General features: G+C 38.7%; 1 protein-coding gene across 4 annotated transcripts; it reads right to left on the reverse strand.

Annotated features, from left to right (window-relative positions):
* Positions 1–8,260: 8,260 nt before the first annotated feature.
* Positions 8,261–19,486, reverse strand: LOC104214248 (F-box protein At4g00755-like). 4 transcript variants are annotated; one of them, XM_070170632.1, is made up of 6 exons: positions 19,055–19,436; positions 15,552–15,706; positions 12,699–13,115; positions 12,407–12,544; positions 9,320–9,360; positions 8,282–8,535 (listed from the first exon to the last, which is right to left on the reverse strand). In XM_070170632.1, exons 2-4 carry the CDS (start codon positions 15,616–15,618, stop codon positions 12,468–12,470), a joined length of 561 nt encoding a protein of 186 aa, XP_070026733.1. In that variant the 5' UTR covers positions 15,619–15,706; positions 19,055–19,436; the 3' UTR covers positions 8,282–8,535; positions 9,320–9,360; positions 12,407–12,467. The 4 variants fall into 4 exon arrangements, with proteins under 4 accessions (XP_070026741.1, XP_070026733.1, XP_070026732.1 ...); XM_070170640.1 differs by lacking the exon at positions 9,320–9,360 and having other exon boundaries at positions 8,261–8,535; positions 12,407–12,548; positions 19,055–19,486; XM_070170631.1 differs by lacking the exon at positions 9,320–9,360.
* Positions 19,487–20,761: the final 1,275 nt, after the last annotated feature.

Raw genomic sequence — 20,761 nt, forward strand, 5'->3', positions numbered from 1 at the left:
TAGCGGATGGATATTCCAGAATGGAAATGGGAGCAGATCACTATGGACTTTGTAGTTGGACTCCCATGAACTTTGAAGAAGTTCGATGCTATTTGGGTGGTTGTGGGTTGGCTGACCAAGTCCGCGCACTTCATTCCTGTGTGTACTACCTATTCTTCAGAGCGGTTGGCAGAGATCTATATTCGGGAGATTGTTCGTTTGCATGGTGTCCCAGTTTCTATCATTCAGATAGGGGCACTCAGTTTACTTCACAGTTTTGGAGGTATGTGCAGCGAGAGTTGGGTACTCAGGTTGACTTGAGCACAGCTTTTCACCCTCAGACGGACGGGCAGTCCGAGCGCACTATTTAGATATTGGAGGACATGTTACGTGCTTGTGTCATTGATTTTGGAGGGTCATGGGATTAGTTTCTACCGCTTTCAGAGTTTGATTATAACAACAGCTACCAATCGAGTATCCACATATCTCCATATGAGGCTTTGTATGGGAGGCGGTGTAGATCTCCAATCGGTTGGTTCGAGCCCGGTGAGGCTAGGCTATTGGGGACAGACTTGGTGCAGGATGCTTTAGAAAAAGTGAAGGTAATTCAGGAGAGGCTTCGTACAGCGCAGTCGAGGCAAAAGAGTTATGCTGACAAGAAGGTTCGAGATGTGTCCTACATGGTTGGCGAGAAGGTTCTGTTGAAGGTTTCGCCCATGAAGGGTGTCATGAGATTTGGGAAATAAGGTAAATTGAGTCCTTGGTTCATTGGGCCTTTTGAGGTGCTTCGGAGGATTGGGGAGGTGGCTTATGAGCTTGCCACCTAACTTGTCGAGTGTGCATTCAGTATTTCATGTTTCTATGCTTCGGAAGTATATTGGGGATCCGTCTCATGTTCTGGATTTCAGCATGGTTCAGTTGGATGGTGATTTGACCTATGATGTGGAGCAAGTAGCTATTTTGGGTCATCAGGTTCGAAAGTTGAGATCAAAGGATATAACTTCAGTGAAAGTGCAGTGGAGAGGTCAGCCCATGGAGTAGGCTACCTGGGAGACCGAGCATGAGATGTGGAGCAGATATTCTCACCTGTTTGAGGCTTCAGGTATGTTTCTTGACTCGTTCGAGGACGAACGTTTGTTTAAGTTGGGGAGGATGTGACGACCCCGCCAGTCATCTCATGAGTTACCGCTTTGTTTTCCCCATTTCTGCTTCTTAATGCTTTGTCTATCGGTTCTGTGAGTGATCGGGTTGGTTGGTTGGGGTTCGGAAAGAATTTGGTAACGTTTGAAACACTTAGTCTCTTTTGAGGAAGCTTAAGTTGGAAAGCTCAACCGGATGTTGACTTATGTGTTAGAGGGCTCGGATGTGAGTTTCGATGATTCGGATAGCTTCGGGAGGTGACTTGGGACTTAGGAGCGTGATCAGATGTGTTTTGGAGGTCCGGAGTAGATTTAGGCTTGAATTGGCGAAATTGGATTTTTGGTGTTTTTCGGTTGATAGGTGAGATTTGATATAGGGGTCGGAATGGAATTTCGAGAGTTGTAGTAGTTCCGTTGTGTCATTTGGGATGTGTGCGCAAATTTCAGGTCATTCGGACGTGGTTTGATTGGGTTTTTGATCAAAAGCAAAATTCAGAAGATTTTTGGAAACTTAGGCTTGAATCCGATGTGTTTTGGTTGATTCGATGTCGTTTGAGGTGTTTTGGAGATTGGTACAAGTTTGAATAAGGTTATGGGATATGTTGGTATATTTGGTTGAGGTCCCGGGGGCCTCGGGTGAGTTTCGGGTGGTCAATCGGACCATTTCATGATGTTTGAAATTGCAGAAAATTGCAGATCAGTGTTCTAGAGAAATGACCTTCGCGTTCGCGAGTGGGTCCTCGCGTTCGCGAAGGGTCTGTTGATGAAGACTGGTATTTAAGCCTTCGTGTTCACGAGGAAGGCTACGCGTTCATGTAGAGGAAAGTGGTCAGTTGGGCTTAAGGTATTTTATTCATTGCGTTCGCGAGAGGGGTAACATGATCACGAAGAGTGGTCTGAGGAAAGCATTGCGTTCGCGATGGGAAGGTTGCGATCGCGAAGAGTAATTTTTGGCCAAAGTTGATTTGTGCTTTGCGAACGCGAGGCGTTGACCGCGTTCGCGGAGAAGGATTTCAGGCCTGGGCAGAATATTTAAATAGTCATCTTGTCCGCGATTTTGGGGTTTATTTTCACCATTGTTGAGCGTTTTTTGAGATTTTTGAAGAGGATTGAAGAGGGATTCAAAGGGAATCACTTGGAGGTAAGATTCATGGACTTAATACTCGATTCTAATGTGAAATCTACCTAATTAATCATGGTAATTAAGCCTAAAATTGAAGAACTAGGGCTTAAAATTGGAGACCTAGAATTTGGGATTTGAGGGGTCATTTGTGGTTGGATTTTGATGCTTTTGGTATGTATGAACTCGGGGAGTGATAAGAAATCCATTGATGTGAATTTTATCGGAATCCCGAGACGTGGGCCCGGGGGTCGGGTTTTGGTAATTTCGGGATTTGTATTGTAAATTGAATATTTTCGCTTGGGCTTCGTTCCCTTAGTATATTTTGACGCTGCGATTCTGATTTTGGATAGATTCGACACGAGTGGAGGCTAATTCGAGAGTCAAAGGAGTCGCGGACTAGAGATTTGACCGGATTCATGAGGTGGGTAATGATTGTAAATGATGTCTTAAGGGTATGAAACCCCGGATTGCACATCGTTGTGCTATACTGAGGTGACACACACGCTTGATGACGAGCGTGGGGTTGTGCACTATTGGGAATTGTGACTTAGTCCGTCCCGAATGATTATTTTACCGCGTATTTGACTGAAAACTATTTGTTATCATCATATTTTGGGCTGAATGCCATATTTGGGCTTCGTGCCAACTATTTTAATCCTTAGGGGATTTTTACTTATATTTCCTTACTGTTTTGACTTTGTACTTGAACTCAGTCATGCTATATTTTACTGTTTTTCATAACTCAGCCATGTTTGCTCTACTTTAACACTTAAATGACATTTTAAATGATATTTTGGGCTGAGCAATATGTTTTACTATTGCCCGAGTAGCTGTGAGATTCTGACTGAGTAAGGCCGAGGGCCTATGTTGTGAGAAAACACTGATTATGATTATGAGGTCGAGGGCCTGAGATATGTACGCCATGAGGTGGCTTGTTGATATGAGGCCGAGAGCCTAGTGATGATGCCACAAGATGGATTGATATTACGCTTGGGCCGTAAGGGGCCCCTTCAGGAGTCTGCATACCCCCAGTGAGCACGGATACCCATTGTGATGTGAGAGATATCCCGAGGGGATGGTATTGTTGACATTTTAGCTCGAGGGGCAATCCTTTATGTGCTTATCTGTCATTTACCTGTTTAATTGTTGAATAGGCATTTCTTGAAGTTTAACCTGAACTTATATGATTTTACATATCTTTACTGAATCAATGTTCTTACCTGTTTTACTGCTTCATTATAGCCTATAATGTGCCTTACGTGATTTCATGCTCTCAGTCATTTATTTATGATTATTACTCACTGAGTTGGAGTACTCACTTTACTCCCTACATCATGTGTGCAGATTCAAGAGCATCTGATCATGTTCCCTGATGTTGATCTTTCCAGCTCAGGTGGATCCGAAGATTCTCTAGTTAGCTGCTGGTGTTTGCAGCCTAGAGCTTCTTCCCTTGTCTTATTCTCTTTGTTTTGGATTTGTATTGAACTCTATAGACTTTCTTGTCTTATTCTGGATTTTTAGATGCTCATGACTAGTGACACCCCAGTATCGGGTTGTGTTGGTTTGTTCTTACGCATATTGTACTATTGACTGCTTAAATATTGGGTCATTTATCATGTTTTAGACTTAATTCTCATTGTTAACTGCTTAAAACTGAAATGGGTAAGTGTCGGCTGGCCTTATCTTCACAAGAGGCGCCATCACGATCGGGTCCGGGTTTAGGGTCGTGACAATGTGATCGGTTGTACTCATACTACACATCTGCACCTTGCGTGCAGATTTTGGAGCTGATATTGTTGTGTATGACGGAAGCTGACTGTGAAGATGAACCTGCATTTCCAGTGGTGGCTGCCTCTTGTTCATGGTAGCTTTAGACTTATAAAAATCTGTTTATGTACATTTCAAACAGAAGAAGTATTTATTTCATACTAGGTTTGTAAACTCTAAATTTTATAAACTCATGATTTGTACTACCAGTCCTTGGGGATTCTTTGTATAAGAGTTCAACTATATTATCCTTATTTTCTCAGTAGATCTCATTTAAAATTGGATTATTGTTAAATTGGCTTAACTAGCAAATTGGGTTAGGTGTCATCACAACTAGTTGAATTTTGGGTCTTGACACATAAAATCCAACAAGTAACTATCACAAAAAGTAGCAGATATTTACCAAAGTCCAATTAGAAACAAGTCGGCGCATTAAATAAAGAAAAGAATGAAGAAAAACTTACTGAACCGATCCATTTTAAATACACAATTTTGGTGTAGCCCTTGCCATATGAATAAAACAAAGAGCAGCCCAGTGCACTAAGCTTCCGTCATCCGAAGGGTCTGGGAAAGGTCGGACCACAAAGGTCTATTATACGCAGCTTTACCTTGCATTTTTGCAAGAGGTTGTTTCCACGGCTCGGACTTGTGACCTCCTGCTCACATGTCAACAACTTTACAAGATGAATATCGTAGCCAAAATCTAAGAATATAATTGCGCAAAAATGATTTTGGAGATGGAAAAGACAAAACAAACGTTTCCTGATGGTGGGGTTATATTAGACCTAAAGACTAACGGAGGGAAAAGTTGCTCAATTTAGAATATACATGGTAAAGTTCTCTCATATATATGGTGTTGCTTTTGCAGTAACAGGTGCTTTGGTTATGAATTTGTTGAATTTGTCTAGGTTCTGTTTCTCATTCTACATTCTACCAAAGTCATGGCATAATTTTATTCATTTATACTGCAGAATTCTCACCATAAGTTTATTGATGATTCTGAAATTATAGTTGAGGCAACGATTGGATTCCGATCGAGAAGGCTAGGTTAGTCTGATTATATATATCCTTTTTCCCGAAGCTTTAATTTGCTATTTAATCCTTTCGCTTTTACAGGAGGCGGTCTTGGCGGTAAGAAGGAATAATGACATGCCATTTCGTGATCCACTGTAAGTGTTCCTGCTTCATTTTCAGTAATAAAAGAGAATTGGAGGATTGTCTCACATTTTACTTGCTTTGTAGGCGTCCTTACATTTTTCTTATTTATTTTTGTTTTTGACTTGTGAAGATAAGCATGTTTACGGTGTTAATTTAGCATTATACCGTTACTGGGTTAAGGTTTTGATCTAACTTGCTCCGAGATGGCAGTTTAGTGCCGCACCCGTGTCGACACGACACTAGTATGGGTGTGGGTATGTGAATTTTGGGTCGTGACAGGTCATAAGCATTACTTTTAAATTAAAAAAGAAGGTTTAAATAAATATATAAAAATAATAAAATGGAAAAGGAATTGAAATTAAACTTGAACAAGAACATGAAGAGGCTCAAACTTCTTATTATTTATGGATTACAATCACTTATTAGTAAAGTAGATGAATAACCATCTGTGAAACAATCTTAACCAAAATAAAACATCTTTTTTTTTAAATATTGAGGGACAAATCAGAACGAATCGCGACAACAAAACATCTTAATATTGATAAAGCGTAGGAGGCATGCAAGGTGTAATTAGCTCTTCAACATCTGTCTTCTTAGGTAAAGTTACACCCACACCTTATTTCATATCCAAAGGCTCGTTTGTCGTAGTTGTAAAATTGAAACCTTAGATCATATGAGCAATTGAAAGGTGTTCCACTTGCAATGAGTAATTCATCGAGGGACAAGCTCGTCTTCCTGAACCAAACGGGATCAACTCATAGTGCTGCCCGCGATAGTGTATTGCAGCATGAGTCGTCAAGAATCTCTCTGGATCGAATGTATTATCTATCAATTTGGATAATATTTATATAATGTCATTCACCTTTTTTACCTTTTAAAAATATATTTTATATTGAAAAACATAGTAATTTTCTTATCTTTCTAATATTTAGGACTTCTAAATCAACTAAAATTTTATTTATTATATCTTTCCTTGTTTGAATTATGTAGAAAGTAACTTTTAAATTACTATTTTGTCCAATATAAAATATATTTTCAAAGGGTAAAAAAGGTGAATGATATTTCGCTAAGAGCCTTCGTGCTTTTAATATAGCATAGATTTATCCGATTTATCTAGATTTTTTTATTTACATAAAGTAACTATTTTTTTTTTTACAAAATATACAATTTATTTATAACTTGAATATAATTTTTGTACGGTCAAAATCTACAATTTACATATAATTTGTATACAATTATATTAATTGCATATATTTTGAGGTACATGCACCTTCCCCTTGACTTGGTAACTGTTAGACCTCCGCCACTTTTAGTTTGACTTGACAACGAGAGCGTTGTCATGGGACAGCAAGAGTGTTGCCAAGCTAAGGTGCACGAGTAGCACCAAGGCAAAAAGGGAAACGGGCAAGTGATGGACAAGGCTTTGACGGAGCCGAGGCAGCTTGGCAAGGGCTTGACAATGAGTTGTCGAATGAGGGTGACACTTCATCATGGCAAAGGCATCAAGGCATGAAGCAGTGATGCCAAGACAAGGCAAAAATGAAGTGGCAAAGGCAGGCTAAAGTGCAACAGAAGGCAGTGCGCAGGACAGACTTGTCATGGCATTGGGGCGCGGCAAAGGGCCATGTTCGTGGGCAATGGCATAGGCAAAATGTGGCTACAATGCAGCTGATTACAAGGCATGGGCGCCTGATTCAAGCCAAGGCACGAAAATGGGCAGTATGCTTCAGATTGACCAAGTCAAAAGCGGTTACGCGGCACATGCTATGCACATGGGCAGCAGTTGGATTTGCTAAAAAGCTGGCAGAAGTGTTAGCACGTTTTGGGGGGCATGATCCTATTATTACTAGCATGATTTACATGATCCTAGTAGTTGGGGGGTGTCAACTACACTAGACTAAAATAGTATGCTATGTGGGACAAGTGTCTAAGCATAAGTGCGACAAATTCAGTGTCACTTCATAGAGCTTGTGACTTGTATTTTCGCCGAGTTTTGGGCAAATTGCATATGTACTGAGTTGTGGAGATTTTCCTTATATTAGTTGTTGAGTTTTAAGCCTTTAAATTATTATTTCAATTATTTCTGCATATTTGTTAGGCTTACCTAGTCTTAGAAACTAGGTGTCGTCACGATATCCTACGGAGGAAAACTGGGGTCGTGACATCACAGCTCTATAGAACTTGCCCTTAAGTTTCGGTGGCACATTCTTGTCAACATGACTCGAGACGCTAACCTCCATTTCATCCACCTCACCCCAATATGATGCCTGACATCCTCGTCTATCTCTCCATCCCCCTGTATAATTTTCCCAAGGTATTTGAAACTACCTCTCTTGGAGATAACTTGTGATTCAAGCCTCACGTTCAAGTCTGCTTTCCCCGTCATGTCGCTGAACTTGCACTCCAGATATTCAGTCTTAGTCCTACTCAACTTGAAACCTTTAGACCCAAGGGATTATCTCCAAACATCCAACCTCTCGTTAACGTCGCCTCGTGTCTCATCAATCAGAACTATATCATCAGCAAACAACATACACCATGGCATCTCTCCTTGGATATGGTGTGTCAGTGCGTCCATCGCCAGGGCAAATAAGAACGGGCTAAGTGCAGATCATTGGTGTAACCCCATAATCACCAGAAAAGGCTCTGAGTCACCACCTAAAGTCCTAACCCGAGTCTTAGCTCCATCATACATGTCCTTTATCGCCCTAATGTAAGCTACCAGCACACCTTTCACCTCCAGGCATCTCCAAAGAACTTCCTTAGAAACCTTGTCATACGCTTTCTCAGGGGTAACAAACACCATGTGCAAATCCTTTCTCATATCCATGTGCAAATTTCTCTCAGATGATTGCTTTTCAAGTAACGGGTGTTTCACGTAGTTATGAATTTGTTGAATTTGAGCAGGATAGGGAGATGCGGCGAGCATATAAGGTAATTTGTTCTCTTTAATGGTGTTTGATACTTATTTCCTGATTTTGTGAATTATTTTAGGATTCTTGTCACGACCCAAAAGCAACCATCGTGATAACGTCTATCGTGGAACTAGGCAAGCCACTACCCAACTATCTCAACATAGTAAAAGCTTTAAAAATATATACATAAGCAATTAATATTTAAGAAAACCCTTTTCAAGACATAAATAAATTCTCAACGCAATACAAATCTCTCCCGAAACCGGGGTGTCACCGAGTACATGAGCATCTATACCGGAATACAGTCTACTACAATGTCTAAGGAATAAGAACTAAAATACAGATAAAGATAATGAAGGAGAGTCAAGACCTGCGAACGCCATACAGCTACCTCGATAGTTTCCGAGATCTTGACTCCTCAATCAACAGTCGCCGTGACCGGAAGCACCTGGATCTACACACGAGGTGCAGGATGTAGCATGAGTACAACCAACTCAATAAGTAACAAATCCAACCTTTAGACTGAAAGGTAGTGACGAACTCAACCAGCATAGTTCAATATAGAAATAATAGTGTAGAAACGTAGGCATGCTTTCAGTTCAATAGATAACTCAAAACAGTAAAATAGATCAAATCTAAATGATATGAAGAATATAACTCCTCTACTTCTACATGCCAATGCACACGTTGCACGTAATGCACCATGTTGATAGCCTCATATGCTCAACTCTCAAATGCTCAATCACTCGGTATTGTATATGGCACATACGACCCAGGGAAGATCCATCCCGGAATATATACATAACTGACCATCAGTCACCCAGTACCGAGTAGGGCCAATCCAGCCCGTGGAGAAAATTCATCTCCAGGTATATAATGCTTTGTACAAGATCCATGTCCAGGGAAGATTCATCCTTCAATAATATCAACCGCACTCACTAAGGGTGTGTGCATAGATGAACATAAGAAATCTTGGAAGCAATATGGTTGTTCAATTATGTCTGATAGTTGGACAGATGGAAAAAGTAGATGTTTTATCAACTTTCTAATTAATAGCCCCGCGGGTACCCTTTTTTTTAGATCTATTGATGCATCGGACTCTATAAAAAGTGGTGAAATGCTTGCGTTGCATTTAAATAAGATCATAGATGAAGTTGGAGAAGAGAATGTTGAGTAGATAATAACTGATAATGGTTCTAATTTTGTTAATGCTCGAAAAAGAATAATGGAAACTAGACCTCATATTTATTGGACTCCATGTGCAGCGCATTGCATTGACCTGTTATTAGAAGACATAAGAAAATTGCAAATGCATCAAGACCCACTTAAAAAAGCAAAAGAAGTGGTGAGATTTATTTATGGACATACGTGGGTGTTAGATTTAATGAGATCATTTGCAAATAATCATGAACTTCTTCGTCCTGCTGTTACTCTCTTTGCTATAGCATATCTCACACTTCAAAGCATTCAAAAGCAAAAACAAGCTCTTAGATCTACTTGGGCTAAGAAACACGAGGGGGTGAAAACGAGAGCCATAGTTCTGTTTGATCAAAAGTTTTGGCCATATATTGCTTATTGTAAAGTGTTGCCCCTTTAGTGAGTGTTTTGAGGGAAGTAGACTCAGAGGAAAAACCATGCATAGGATATTTGTATGATTTGATACATAGGGCTAAAAAAAATAGCTTTGAATTGTGAATATACTGAAAACAAATATGCTCCTATTTGGAAAAGAATTGATGATAGATGGACTCGCCAACGCTGTCATCCACTTCATGTTGCGGGGTACTATTTGAATCCGCAATTGCGATTTGAGAAATATTTTCTATTAACTTTGAACTCAAACAAAGTTTGTACCAATGTATGGAAAGAATGTTGGATTATGAAGAAAGATTTAAAAAGGATGTTCCGTTAGATTTATATGACCAATTGAAAGGGGATTTTGGATGTCAGATAGTTGTGGATTCTAGGAAAGTGAGATCTCCTACGGATTGGTGGATACGCTTTGGCGGGCAAACTCCAGAGTTGACTAAATTTGCAATTCGTGTCTTGAGTCTCACTTGCAGCTCCTCGGGTTGTGAAAGAAATTGGAGTACCTTCGAGTCGGTAAGTGTTTATACTTTTACATAAATTTTCTTATTGTTCTTTTGTTTATGATAGCTTAACTTAATGTAAGTTTTCTGATTTTTGCTAGATTCATACAAGAAGAGAAATAGACTTGAGCATCATAGATTAAATGCTCTCGTTTATGTGAGGTACATACTAGATTGAGAGAAAGGAGCATAAAAAGAAAATTGCAAAAGTTTGATCCAGTTCTAGTAGATGAAGTTGATTCTGATGATAAATGGATTACTGAAAAGGAAGATCTTGTGCTTCCAGAAGATCCTTCTTGGCTTGATGAAGAGAATTTATTTGATATTGATGTTGTTAGGACGGTGCCTCTTACACCATATGAGAATGATTTTACACAAGAATCATTTATTGATGTTGGGAGTTTAAGAGATACAAGTGAATCGGGTCCCTCTAACAAAAAACAGAAATCATCAGGTAAGTTATAGTATTCTACTACTATTTTTATAAAATTGTATGTTATCATCTGTTATGTCAAAATATTAACACTTTTACCTTTTGTTTCTCCTTTGATCTACAAAAAAAATCAGTGGGAGTCGAGGATGATGAAGGACTGGAAGATGTGGAAATTGATGAGACCCTCGTTTTTTATAGCGATTGATAGAGCAACTGTATCTATGACTAAAAACTGGTGATGAAGTCTTGCTAGGAGTTTAGGGAGGTGCTTGATATATTGGAACAAAGTTGATATAGTATAGCTTTTGTGCATTTGTGTTTTTTTTTTTGAAAGATAAAGTACCGGTTGAGCTTAGAGTCGTCAATATGGGTTTGGCTCGTTAGGCCAGCCCAGCCCGTGATCTAGCAGGGCTGGGCTAGAATTATTGGAGCCCATTTATGAACGAGGCTTTTAAGCCCGGCCCGAAAAAGCCCATGGCCCGTTGGGCCTAATAAAAATATGTATTTAAAATATATAAAATCAAAATTATATGACATAAAAAATATCAAGAAGAGTATTCCAAGCTTAAAGTTTATTAAGCTCATCATATTAAAAGATCAAAGTCTTAAAACGTTAATTAGTTTTAAAAATTTAATTATTTTTAATATTTAACTAACTAATATTGCATACAAATTGTAAATATAAGTGAAAGTGAAGATGTTAAGACAACCTTCTCACAAGGAGATGATTTGTTGGATATCCCATAAGCGTTAAGCGTCATGGACATTCTCTTGAATAGTTTGTTTTGAGTTTTGACTTTTATTGAATGAAATATAGTCTTGTCTTTTACTTTTTAGTATTTATTGTGATATATTGAAACAATATAAGTATTAAATTTTCTAAAAAATTTCCAATACGATTTTTTTAGCTTTTAAATATTTATCTTTTTTAAGTTAGAACTTAAAGAAAAAATATAAAATTACATTTTAAAAAAAGATGGGCCGGCCCGTGGGGGCCCGTAGCCCACATTGGATTGGGGTGGGCAAATCATTATAAAACTCATCAAAATAGTGGGCTAGCCCGGCCCGTCAATTGCTAAAGCCCACGTGGGCTGGGTTGGGCTAGCCCGGCCCCGCCCATATTGACAGCTCTAGTTGAGCTCTTAATTATGATACTTGTATATCTCAGACCAAATTATTTTGTTTACACCAAATTACTATTTAATGTTTAATAGCAGAGTAAAGGCAGTGTTAAGTGGTCTTTGTATCTGCAAAGTAGGCATTTATTTGTGTTGCTGTTGCACATGAGGTACTCAGATTATAGCCATGATAATTTAAGTTGGTCCTTATATTGTTTGGTTTATTAGGCATCACTTATAACCTTATTGTCAGGATGTGGCTTAGTTAGTATTTATATTTTTGTTAGTTAGTTCACTTATAAAATAATTATAATAATTTTCCTATGCTTTTTTATTGTATGTACATACTTTTAATGTAGTTTTCACATATAAAAATATTTTTAAGATTATTTTATAAATTATTAAATTATAAAATTGAAAATCCATGGGATTTAAGCCCCGTGTCTCAGGGCTTTCGCCTCGCCTCGTACCGGGTAAAACGTCTCACCTCACGGATCCGCCTTTTAAAACACTGCTCCCCATCAGCGGAGAACTATTCCACCTACTTAGGACAAGACTTTGCGCCTTGAGAACAAGCTTATTCTTGCCTCCACCAGTGGAGATTACTCCACCAACAAAAAGAAAAAGACAATTTCTAGTAAATAAGATCGTCTGTGTTTGGGAAAAAGTAAGTTAATAACGCACCTGTCTCATACGGAATTCTTCCGAGGTATAAGTCCATATAAACATGTCATCAGCAGCTTGATCAGGGTGCCAGTGCAGGAGACGCCTCACATCTCTTGAGGATTTGGGGTGTCCTAATCGAAATCGAACATTTTGGCCCTGCCTGGATGGGAATACAGTGGATTTGGAAACATTTGCGTATTAGCAAAAGAGCAGCAAAAAAAAGCTTTGTAAGTCTGATCGTGAATAGTCGAGAGGGTATCTAATGTCCCGAGGTAATGATAAGAGAGAGTGAAAGAAACTGAACAATCACCTTCCAAAGGTTGTATATTAATTTCAGTGATGACGCAAAGATCAGCTTTCAATTTGTAAATTAGTGTTTCCGGGGCGTTGGGATCACTGTCCCCTATGCTTGACCAGTATGAAGGTTGATTTTGGTTTCTATCTGTTGGAACCAGAGTATTCCAAACACTTACTGGATAATCGTCCGTACTTGAAGCGCTGACTTCATAATCTATGCAATCACTTGGGCATGAGCTTGATGTTTCAATAGCTTGAAGTAGAGAAGCATAAACATTATGGTCCCTTTTTAGAGTCTCCCAACTAGAATTGCTAGATTTTACATCTTTTCCTTCTGCTATTCCCAAATCTAGTTCTCTTATATGTGAAATTCTAGAAAGCTGCGGAAACATTCTCAGACACAGTTGCTTGGAAAGTCCATTAGTAACCACTGCAAGTAAATAAGTAAACCATCAATCTATTTGTTCAAGTAGAAAACAATGGCATCCAAGCTTAATATAGCATCAACTTTCTGGATCAAATATTGTGAAATCCAAGGAAATTGATGCAACATCATAAAGCCAGAAGATGCTGATGAAGCTTGGAACACCGACGGTCCAAAGTACAGTCATTAAGTTTCCACCTGCTACCAAAGGACAATATGAAATGCAGTGTCTCAAATTACTCCTCAGTCTCATTTAATGTGTCACATTTCTCTTTTTAGCCTGTCCCACGAATCACCTTTGTCTTTTCAGAAACTGTTTAACCGTACAATCCCATTTTATCCTTAATGACCTGACCTGTTGGGACTTGGGACCCACTTTATATAAAAGTTCATTCTTTTAAAAGGAGAGAGAAAATAAATGACACGTGTAACTCTTACCACCACCCGCTTAAAAGTATAATTATAGTACTTTGCATATATTTGGCTTATACGTCAAAAGTCAATCTTAATTTCTTAAACTTCGTGCCTAGTCAAACACCTTCACGTAAAAAGGGTCGGAGGAAGTAGTAATTTATCAAAAATAGTTCAAAAAAACACTACCAATTAATTTATTAAACAAGATGAAACTGAGCAAGCTACAGTCAACTAGATAGATCAGGTTATATTCAAGGATAAGCTTAAACTCCGTTATTGCCCAATGCCCAGTTAAGGAGTTAAGGATGTCATATTTCATTTCCTTGCACCAAAAAGCTAAAAAAATATATTACAACTATGCTTCAATCTGTGTATGCTCTATGTCGTCCATCATAATATATCTCTGATATCTCTCCTTCCATATCATCAACCATATTGTCTGTTTTTATGCCTCCTCCGTTCAGCACTTCAATAGCTCCTTAGTTTCATGTCTTCAGAGCTCTCCCGGCATAAAACGTATCTGCTGCATATATGCATACCTCTCTGCAGTTGTTTTTTTTTCAAGCATGCATTCCTTGCTACTAACAATGTAAATCATTCTATTTCAAGAGGAGCTCTATTCATCCATATTTGAATCGAAGGCCACCAATACTCTGACCATTCTCTCCAGTCAAAAGTTTTGCAGAATTCCGTTACTAAAAAGCAGCCATTTTGTTATATTTCACTCCACTTTGTCATCTTGCCAAACGAGAATTTCCCTTCCATTCCTTAACTTGAACCTAATTGCTCAGAAGATTGATCCCACACCTTCTGATGTACTTCCCATTGCCTACACTATAAGAACAATTCGGGTTTTTAGTGATACAGTGATCCTCCATGCCAAACTTCTCTTTAATGGTCTTTCTCAAATGGCATTTTCTTCTCTATTAAATCTCCATAGCCATTTAAAAAGAAGGCTATTATTCTGAGTCCTAATCTGCGTCTTAAGATTTCTTACTTCTACCCCCTTGCCTTCTAAAACATGGTGACCAAATTCCATTTCACCAGGTTATAAGTCGTATTTTATCTGTTTTTATGCCAAAGGAAATCCCTCCTTCACTTATCTATTCTTCTCCCCGCTTTCTTGGCATTGGAAAGAGGGACTTGGTATATGTGGGAAGGGCATCCAACACACTGTTTATGAGGACCAATCTTCCACCCAAGTATAAATATTGCTTCTTCCAGTTTGCTAATCTCTTCCCGCACTTCTCTAACTCCCCTTGCCCACAACATCTCTGCCTTGTGATTTGCCCCTAAAGGGGTCCCCAAACTCATGCCGGATAATTGCATTAATGCATCTCACGCGAATTGGAAGTGCGTGAAAGAAAGAAACAGTATAGTACCATATTTGATACCCTATCGTTTTTCAAATTGGAAAAGTGATTCTCATAACTAACGTCAAGACACCTATAGCATGGTGGAATAAATTCACTGCCACACCAGATCTCAGAAAACTAGCAAATTGAGAGGATGAAAGTTCATCAGTTGGTACTCTCAACTTTTAACCTAAGTCTTAGGCGGATCACCTAAATCATTGCAGAATTCTAATACCAGCAGATCGTACTTGAATTTCTCAAACTTGGATTAACCAATAAACATGGAAAAGACAAAATAGCAGATACCGTCGCTATGTAGTACTGTAGAAAATATTGTTAATGCAGAAAGGCCATTTACTTAGATATCTATGACAATTTGAAGAATATAAAGAAAGAGCAACTATGAGCTTTTAGGCATTAAGTATAGCAAGCATAGGGCGGAGAGTAGAAGAGTCTCACAATGGAAATAGGAAGATGCAGCCTATGACCTATCACTTGTGATACATAACATCATTAGGAGTGTAGTATTATGATGAAAAGAGAACAGTTTTTCAGTCTTACACTCACTGCCTAAGTAAGTGCACTAAACAAGGCTATAACTACTTTAATTTAAAAAATTGAAAGCTACTTAACAGGAAAAAATTTATAAAAATTGAAAGCTTAAACAACTCACCAAATTGGAGCCAAAGGTGTGAAACGGAACCAGCACGGACCACATCAGCTGGATCATTCAAACGCATCAGAATGTTCAGAGATACGCCAATTTCAAGCCATTGCAAAAAATCAGTGTCTCCATACCAAAGCAAATTTACTCAAAGTTCCAAAAGCCTGAATCATCACAAAACACATAATTCATGGAAAAAGCAAAAGAAGGATTATTTTGAAAAAGTCAGAGAGTGAAGTAAAATATACAAAAATGAATTTAAATGCCAGTTTATGTTTGCGCTCGAGGTAATGGAAAGGCTCATGAGAATGGCTTCTCTTAAGCTGCTTTCAAAAAATGAAACTTTCTCATCAAGTCAATACTCACATAAAAATCTCATCCTTCATAACTTAAACCAATTTTCCAATTCACAAGCACCAGTAGAAAAACTGGAATACCATCCAACCAAAGAAATAAAAAGCAAAAATGAGGAATCAGTAATCACAGCAGATGATGATACACCAAAAAAATAAAAACAAAGGAATCACAGGAGGGGTTACTGCAACTGTGGGATAACAACTTATACTTAAACAAGAGTACAGAGGATGGGATTTTATGGTGCATGCTATTTGTAGATAGATTTTGTGTTACCTGAAAAAACTAACAAGAGACTCAATCAAAAGTTAAACTATAGGGTAGCACTAACGAGGGTAAAAGTTTTAGGATTGATAGAATAAATTAGGACAAATGTGTTATAAATTTAGGCTCCTCAAGAAGAGCGGAGTGAAATTAGACACGATTACGGCGTTGTGTCTGAATGTAACAATTTAAGTATTTAGTCTTAGTCCTCTATGAGAATGACATGATTGATGGAGACATAACACATAATCAAATATGATGATTGAAATGGATACTATGAGTGTATCGTGCGAAATGGTTAGCAGAAGTAGGGGCAGATGCAGCATGAAGGTACCGGGTTCACCGGAACCCGGTTCTTTCGATGCGCAGCATAAATTTATGCGTACAAAATTATTATAATTGCAGCAATAGTAGATATGAACCCATAACTTGAAGAAGAAGAACAACAACCCAGTATAATCCCACTAGTGGGGTCTGAGGAGGGTAGTGTGTACGCAGACCTTACCCCTACCATGGGTAGAGAGGATGTTTCCAAATAGACCCTCGGCATCCTTCCCACCAAGAACTCTCCACCTTGCTCTTGGGGTGACTCGAACTCACAACCTCTTGGTTGGAAGTTGGGGTTGCTTACCGTCAGAGCAATCCCTCTTGTACTGTGGTTCAAGTTATGAACCCATAACTTGAAGATAAAAATGTATAGGTTCAACGTTAAGAATCTTAAGATTGAACCCATAGACCTCAAATCTTGTATCAGCCTCTGAACAGAAGATACCTAACAAATGACATGTAAGCATATCGAAGGGTTGCGAGACTAACAATGTTGTCTGACAGCGAGTGTTGGGATATCTTAGACCCAACATATAAACAAGATGAGTATTGAAAAATTAGATATATTCAGATAGAATGCTTCATATGGTGTTAGACAAGTTTAGGATTGATCACATTGAACAAAGGATGCAATAGCACACATAGAAAATAAATAATAGCCTGAGATCTGTTCTACCATGTTCTAAGTAGACATCCAACTGCATTAATGAGTAAGTGCAACATTGTAATGATTAAATGTGCTAAAGGAAGATGAAATAAACCTAAAATCGCATAGAAAAATTGTTCCAGAAGAATTAAATTCTCTGTAAATCAATAAAGATTTAGCTAAGAATAGAATAAACTAGAAACAAAGGAACCATATAAGAAATGACACCTAATTAGAACTAAAATTTAGCTATTCATTTTAACCTTAGGTCCAGCGATCTGCCGAAAATCTTTGTAGTCTGGCTAGAGCTTCGTACACTAGTTTTAGCCGTTCGGACAAGTGTTACATAAAAGAACCTGATTTGGGAAAAGCCCGAATTTGACTTAAAAGACAACTAGTATGGAAACAAAATAAACTGAAATAGAGCAGAATGGATTTAGAAGATCTATAACTGATTTTACCAAATTTGGGATTGAAACGTCGTGAATTAACAGATAAGATCAAGACGGTTCCTGGGCCGGACCTATAACTCGTAGATCAATCATATCAATTAGGCCTTTCTAAAAACAAGCATGCTCAAGTTTTGGCCTCTTTGATAGCAAGAAATAGAACAACGTATTGGTACAATATTAAGCAATAAAATTAAATACGCATAAGCTCCCTTAGTTCAATGAACTTAAATAAGAGTTCTTCTGTATTTGGAATAGAAAAGATTTCTCCTTTTTAGGACATTTATGCTAGTGTTTCACTAAATGTATATAAGCGACTGTCTAGTGCTCGAACAAATTTGGATGGTCACACTGTGAACAGTTATACAATAATATCTTTTCCCCCTAAAATTCAGTAAATTTCAACCTCTATGAACCACTTATTGATTATTATGACATACCAAACCAGCAGCACATTTGTGGCTAGAGCCCAGAAATTTGCTCAAATAGGCAATAAACAAGACATATTAGCAGTCTACTCCGCAAGTTACCAGAGAACTTTTAGAACCTGCCCTGGAAGAACCATTAGTTTCATTTCTTTTTCTTTTAAATCAAAATGTTAAACCATTAGCATTATAATAACTCGTTGCTGGGATATGCAAAGTTGTAGCCACTACTCTTAATACGATGTGATACTGCTAGGGCCAAGCCCATACGGTTTTCCCTAAAAGACCTCATACCATTACGAGTATCCATCTCCTTACAAGTAGCTTCTTGTTCTTTTCTACTTTTCATGTGGAACTTTGTGTCTACACACTCAACAATCTCCCTCTTAAACTAAGTTCTACAAGACCCGTCACAATTCATTGGCTAATTTAGAGATTAACTTTGTGCCACCCACATCATCCGAGTATCTATGATCACCGAAGCCCAAAGGAGAGGTTGTGTATGGTCACCGTAGCCCAAAGGAGAGGTTGTGTATGGTCACTGAAGCCCAAGCCCCAAGGGAGAGGCTTAAAGTAAATTGGCCCCTGACGGGCAAAGGCACTAAGCCGGGTCCCATGCTATGCTACGCCATCTCCATACTCGTCTAGCCATATGATTAATTCTGAGACCAGAAAAACGGCCCAAAGATACTTTTAAGACGGTATGATATATACGCTTTGAGCCAAGCCCACACAGATTTCCAAAAGGCCGCACGGGTTTCCTATGGAAATTTGTTTACATACACCCAACACTTCCCACAATTATGCAACTCGAATATACGTACTCTACATTGCAATCATGCTCATAAACTGAGGCAGAGGTAGTAGCATTAAGAAGAAGAAAGAACAGTTGTACAAGAAACTATAAACTGACCAAAAGCAGGGGAATTACAGAAATATAAGAATGAAATACCTTCACATAGAGTATTTTGTTTCTGACATTAACATGCAAAACCCAGATGGAGAAAGAGAAGAACGTAGGCTGCCCACAGGAAGGAAAGAGTTTACCTTCTGCATAATTCATTCTTGTGTATAGCGCTCGTTTCGGGACTTAACCCAACACCTTCTGCTGTTCAATCCATCCCTGAGAGTGAGAGGAGTCGAAGGGGATGAGCGGAACCGGGAGCATACTGCACGCGGAAACGAAACACTTCATCTATAGGTATTGAAGAACCGGGGGAGGGGGGTCTCAGCCAGATAGAAGAGTTGCTTCTCCGCGTAAGATCCTCGAATAATCCACAACTACCATAATTAGGAGGTAGAAAGAGCTTTTCCAAAGGAACCTCTTAGAGTTGGGAGCCGCTCTCTCCCTTCTGATTATGGCTAAGTTTTTATTCAACAAGTATCTTGACTGCCACAGGAAAGGGGTTCCTCGTCTGGCCTCCTGATTTCTCTCCTCCGAGAGATTCACAAGTGAGAAATTAAAAAAAAAAAAAAAAAAAAAAAAAAGTCACATTTATAACCTGTCATCGTTGGAAAATAGCCCAATTTAAAAAGTAATCGAAATTTAGTCATTTTTTAGGTAAAGATAAATTTGAAAAAAAATATTGTTCAAAACCTGGAAAATACACCAGTATATTATATTGGAGTTCCAGCATAAGTATGCTTGAACTCCAGCATATTATACTGGAGTTTCAGGATAAGTATGTTGTAACTCCAGCATAATATGATGGAGTTCCAGCATAAGTACACTAGAACTCTATACTGAAGTTCCAGCAAGTATAATTGTTCAGTATAATATACTGGAGTTTGGAGCACCGGTGCTCCAGTCTCCAGTATATTATACCGGAGTCATCAAAGTATATCGGTCCAGCATAATATGCTGGAGTTCATACACAGGTGCACCGAAATTCAGTATATTATGCTAGACCGGTCTCTGTTACAGCAAAATAGTGGCTATTTTTCATTGACTTCGTAAATACTGGCTATTTTTGAATGACCAATCCGAAAACTAGTTATACCGTGCTATTTTTACGATTCAGAAGCATGCCCAGTTGCGCCTAGTGCCCAACTACCAACTCCTCCTGGAGTTGCGTGGGTCTACTACTCAAAAACAAAGAACGTGACTCGGACAACGTAGCTTTGTTGTTTGGACATGTATAGTAGTACAAGTATTTGCAAAGGTTGACTTGGACACTCTAGTTTTTCCGTTAATTACTATGTGCCTTTTGGACATGTCAAACGCGACTACGGCAATGTAGTCTTTTCGTCAAACATTATAATGCACTGTGGGCCGTGTCACGGGGCATTTTTGGTCCGTCCAAAGTTACATTCGCGTGGCACTCAAGTTGTGCACTTGACTCAACATTTCTTAATACTTAGCCAAATTTTTAGCAAGTTTGGCCTTAACGAATTTTTGGCAGCAAATCAGAAAGAACACAAGCAAATACGAAAAAATCACAACCCTTATATTAATTTCGAAAATATACAAAGGAACTCTCACTTGACTATGATCACAAGTCGACTACAGCCCCACTTTTGACAAAGAACACAAGTCGTTCTTAACCAACTCTAAGACCTGCCCAAGCCTAGCCTTAGTCCCTTTTGAAACACTTAAAAACCCTCACGTTTCTCTCTTGTTTCCCACTTAGAATTTCACACGAAATTGCACACACAAATCTGACTAAGTCCAAAAGCACCTATTTATAGCACATAGGCAGCCTTTAGGACTTGACAGCACATGGACACTTGTTGTCTACAGCTTTTGCCACTTGT

This window comes from Nicotiana sylvestris, chromosome 1 (assembly GCF_000393655.2).
Source record: "Nicotiana sylvestris chromosome 1, ASM39365v2, whole genome shotgun sequence".
Taxonomy (NCBI): domain Eukaryota; kingdom Viridiplantae; phylum Streptophyta; class Magnoliopsida; order Solanales; family Solanaceae; genus Nicotiana; species Nicotiana sylvestris.

Bases quoted from the DNA above. Each gene is read 5' to 3' on its own strand.
- LOC104214248 (XM_070170631.1), bottom strand. From the start codon at position 15,618: ATGCGTTTGAATGATCCAGCTGATGTGGTCCGTGCTGGTTCCGTTTCA. The intron at 13,116-15,551 runs GTGAGTTGTTTA...ATTTACTTGCAG, and splicing joins ACACCTTTGGCTCCAATTTG to TGGTTACTAATGGACTTTCC. The intron at 12,545-12,698 runs GTGATTGTTCAG...CCATCCAGGCAG, and splicing joins TAATATACAACCTTTGGAAG to GGCCAAAATGTTCGATTTCG.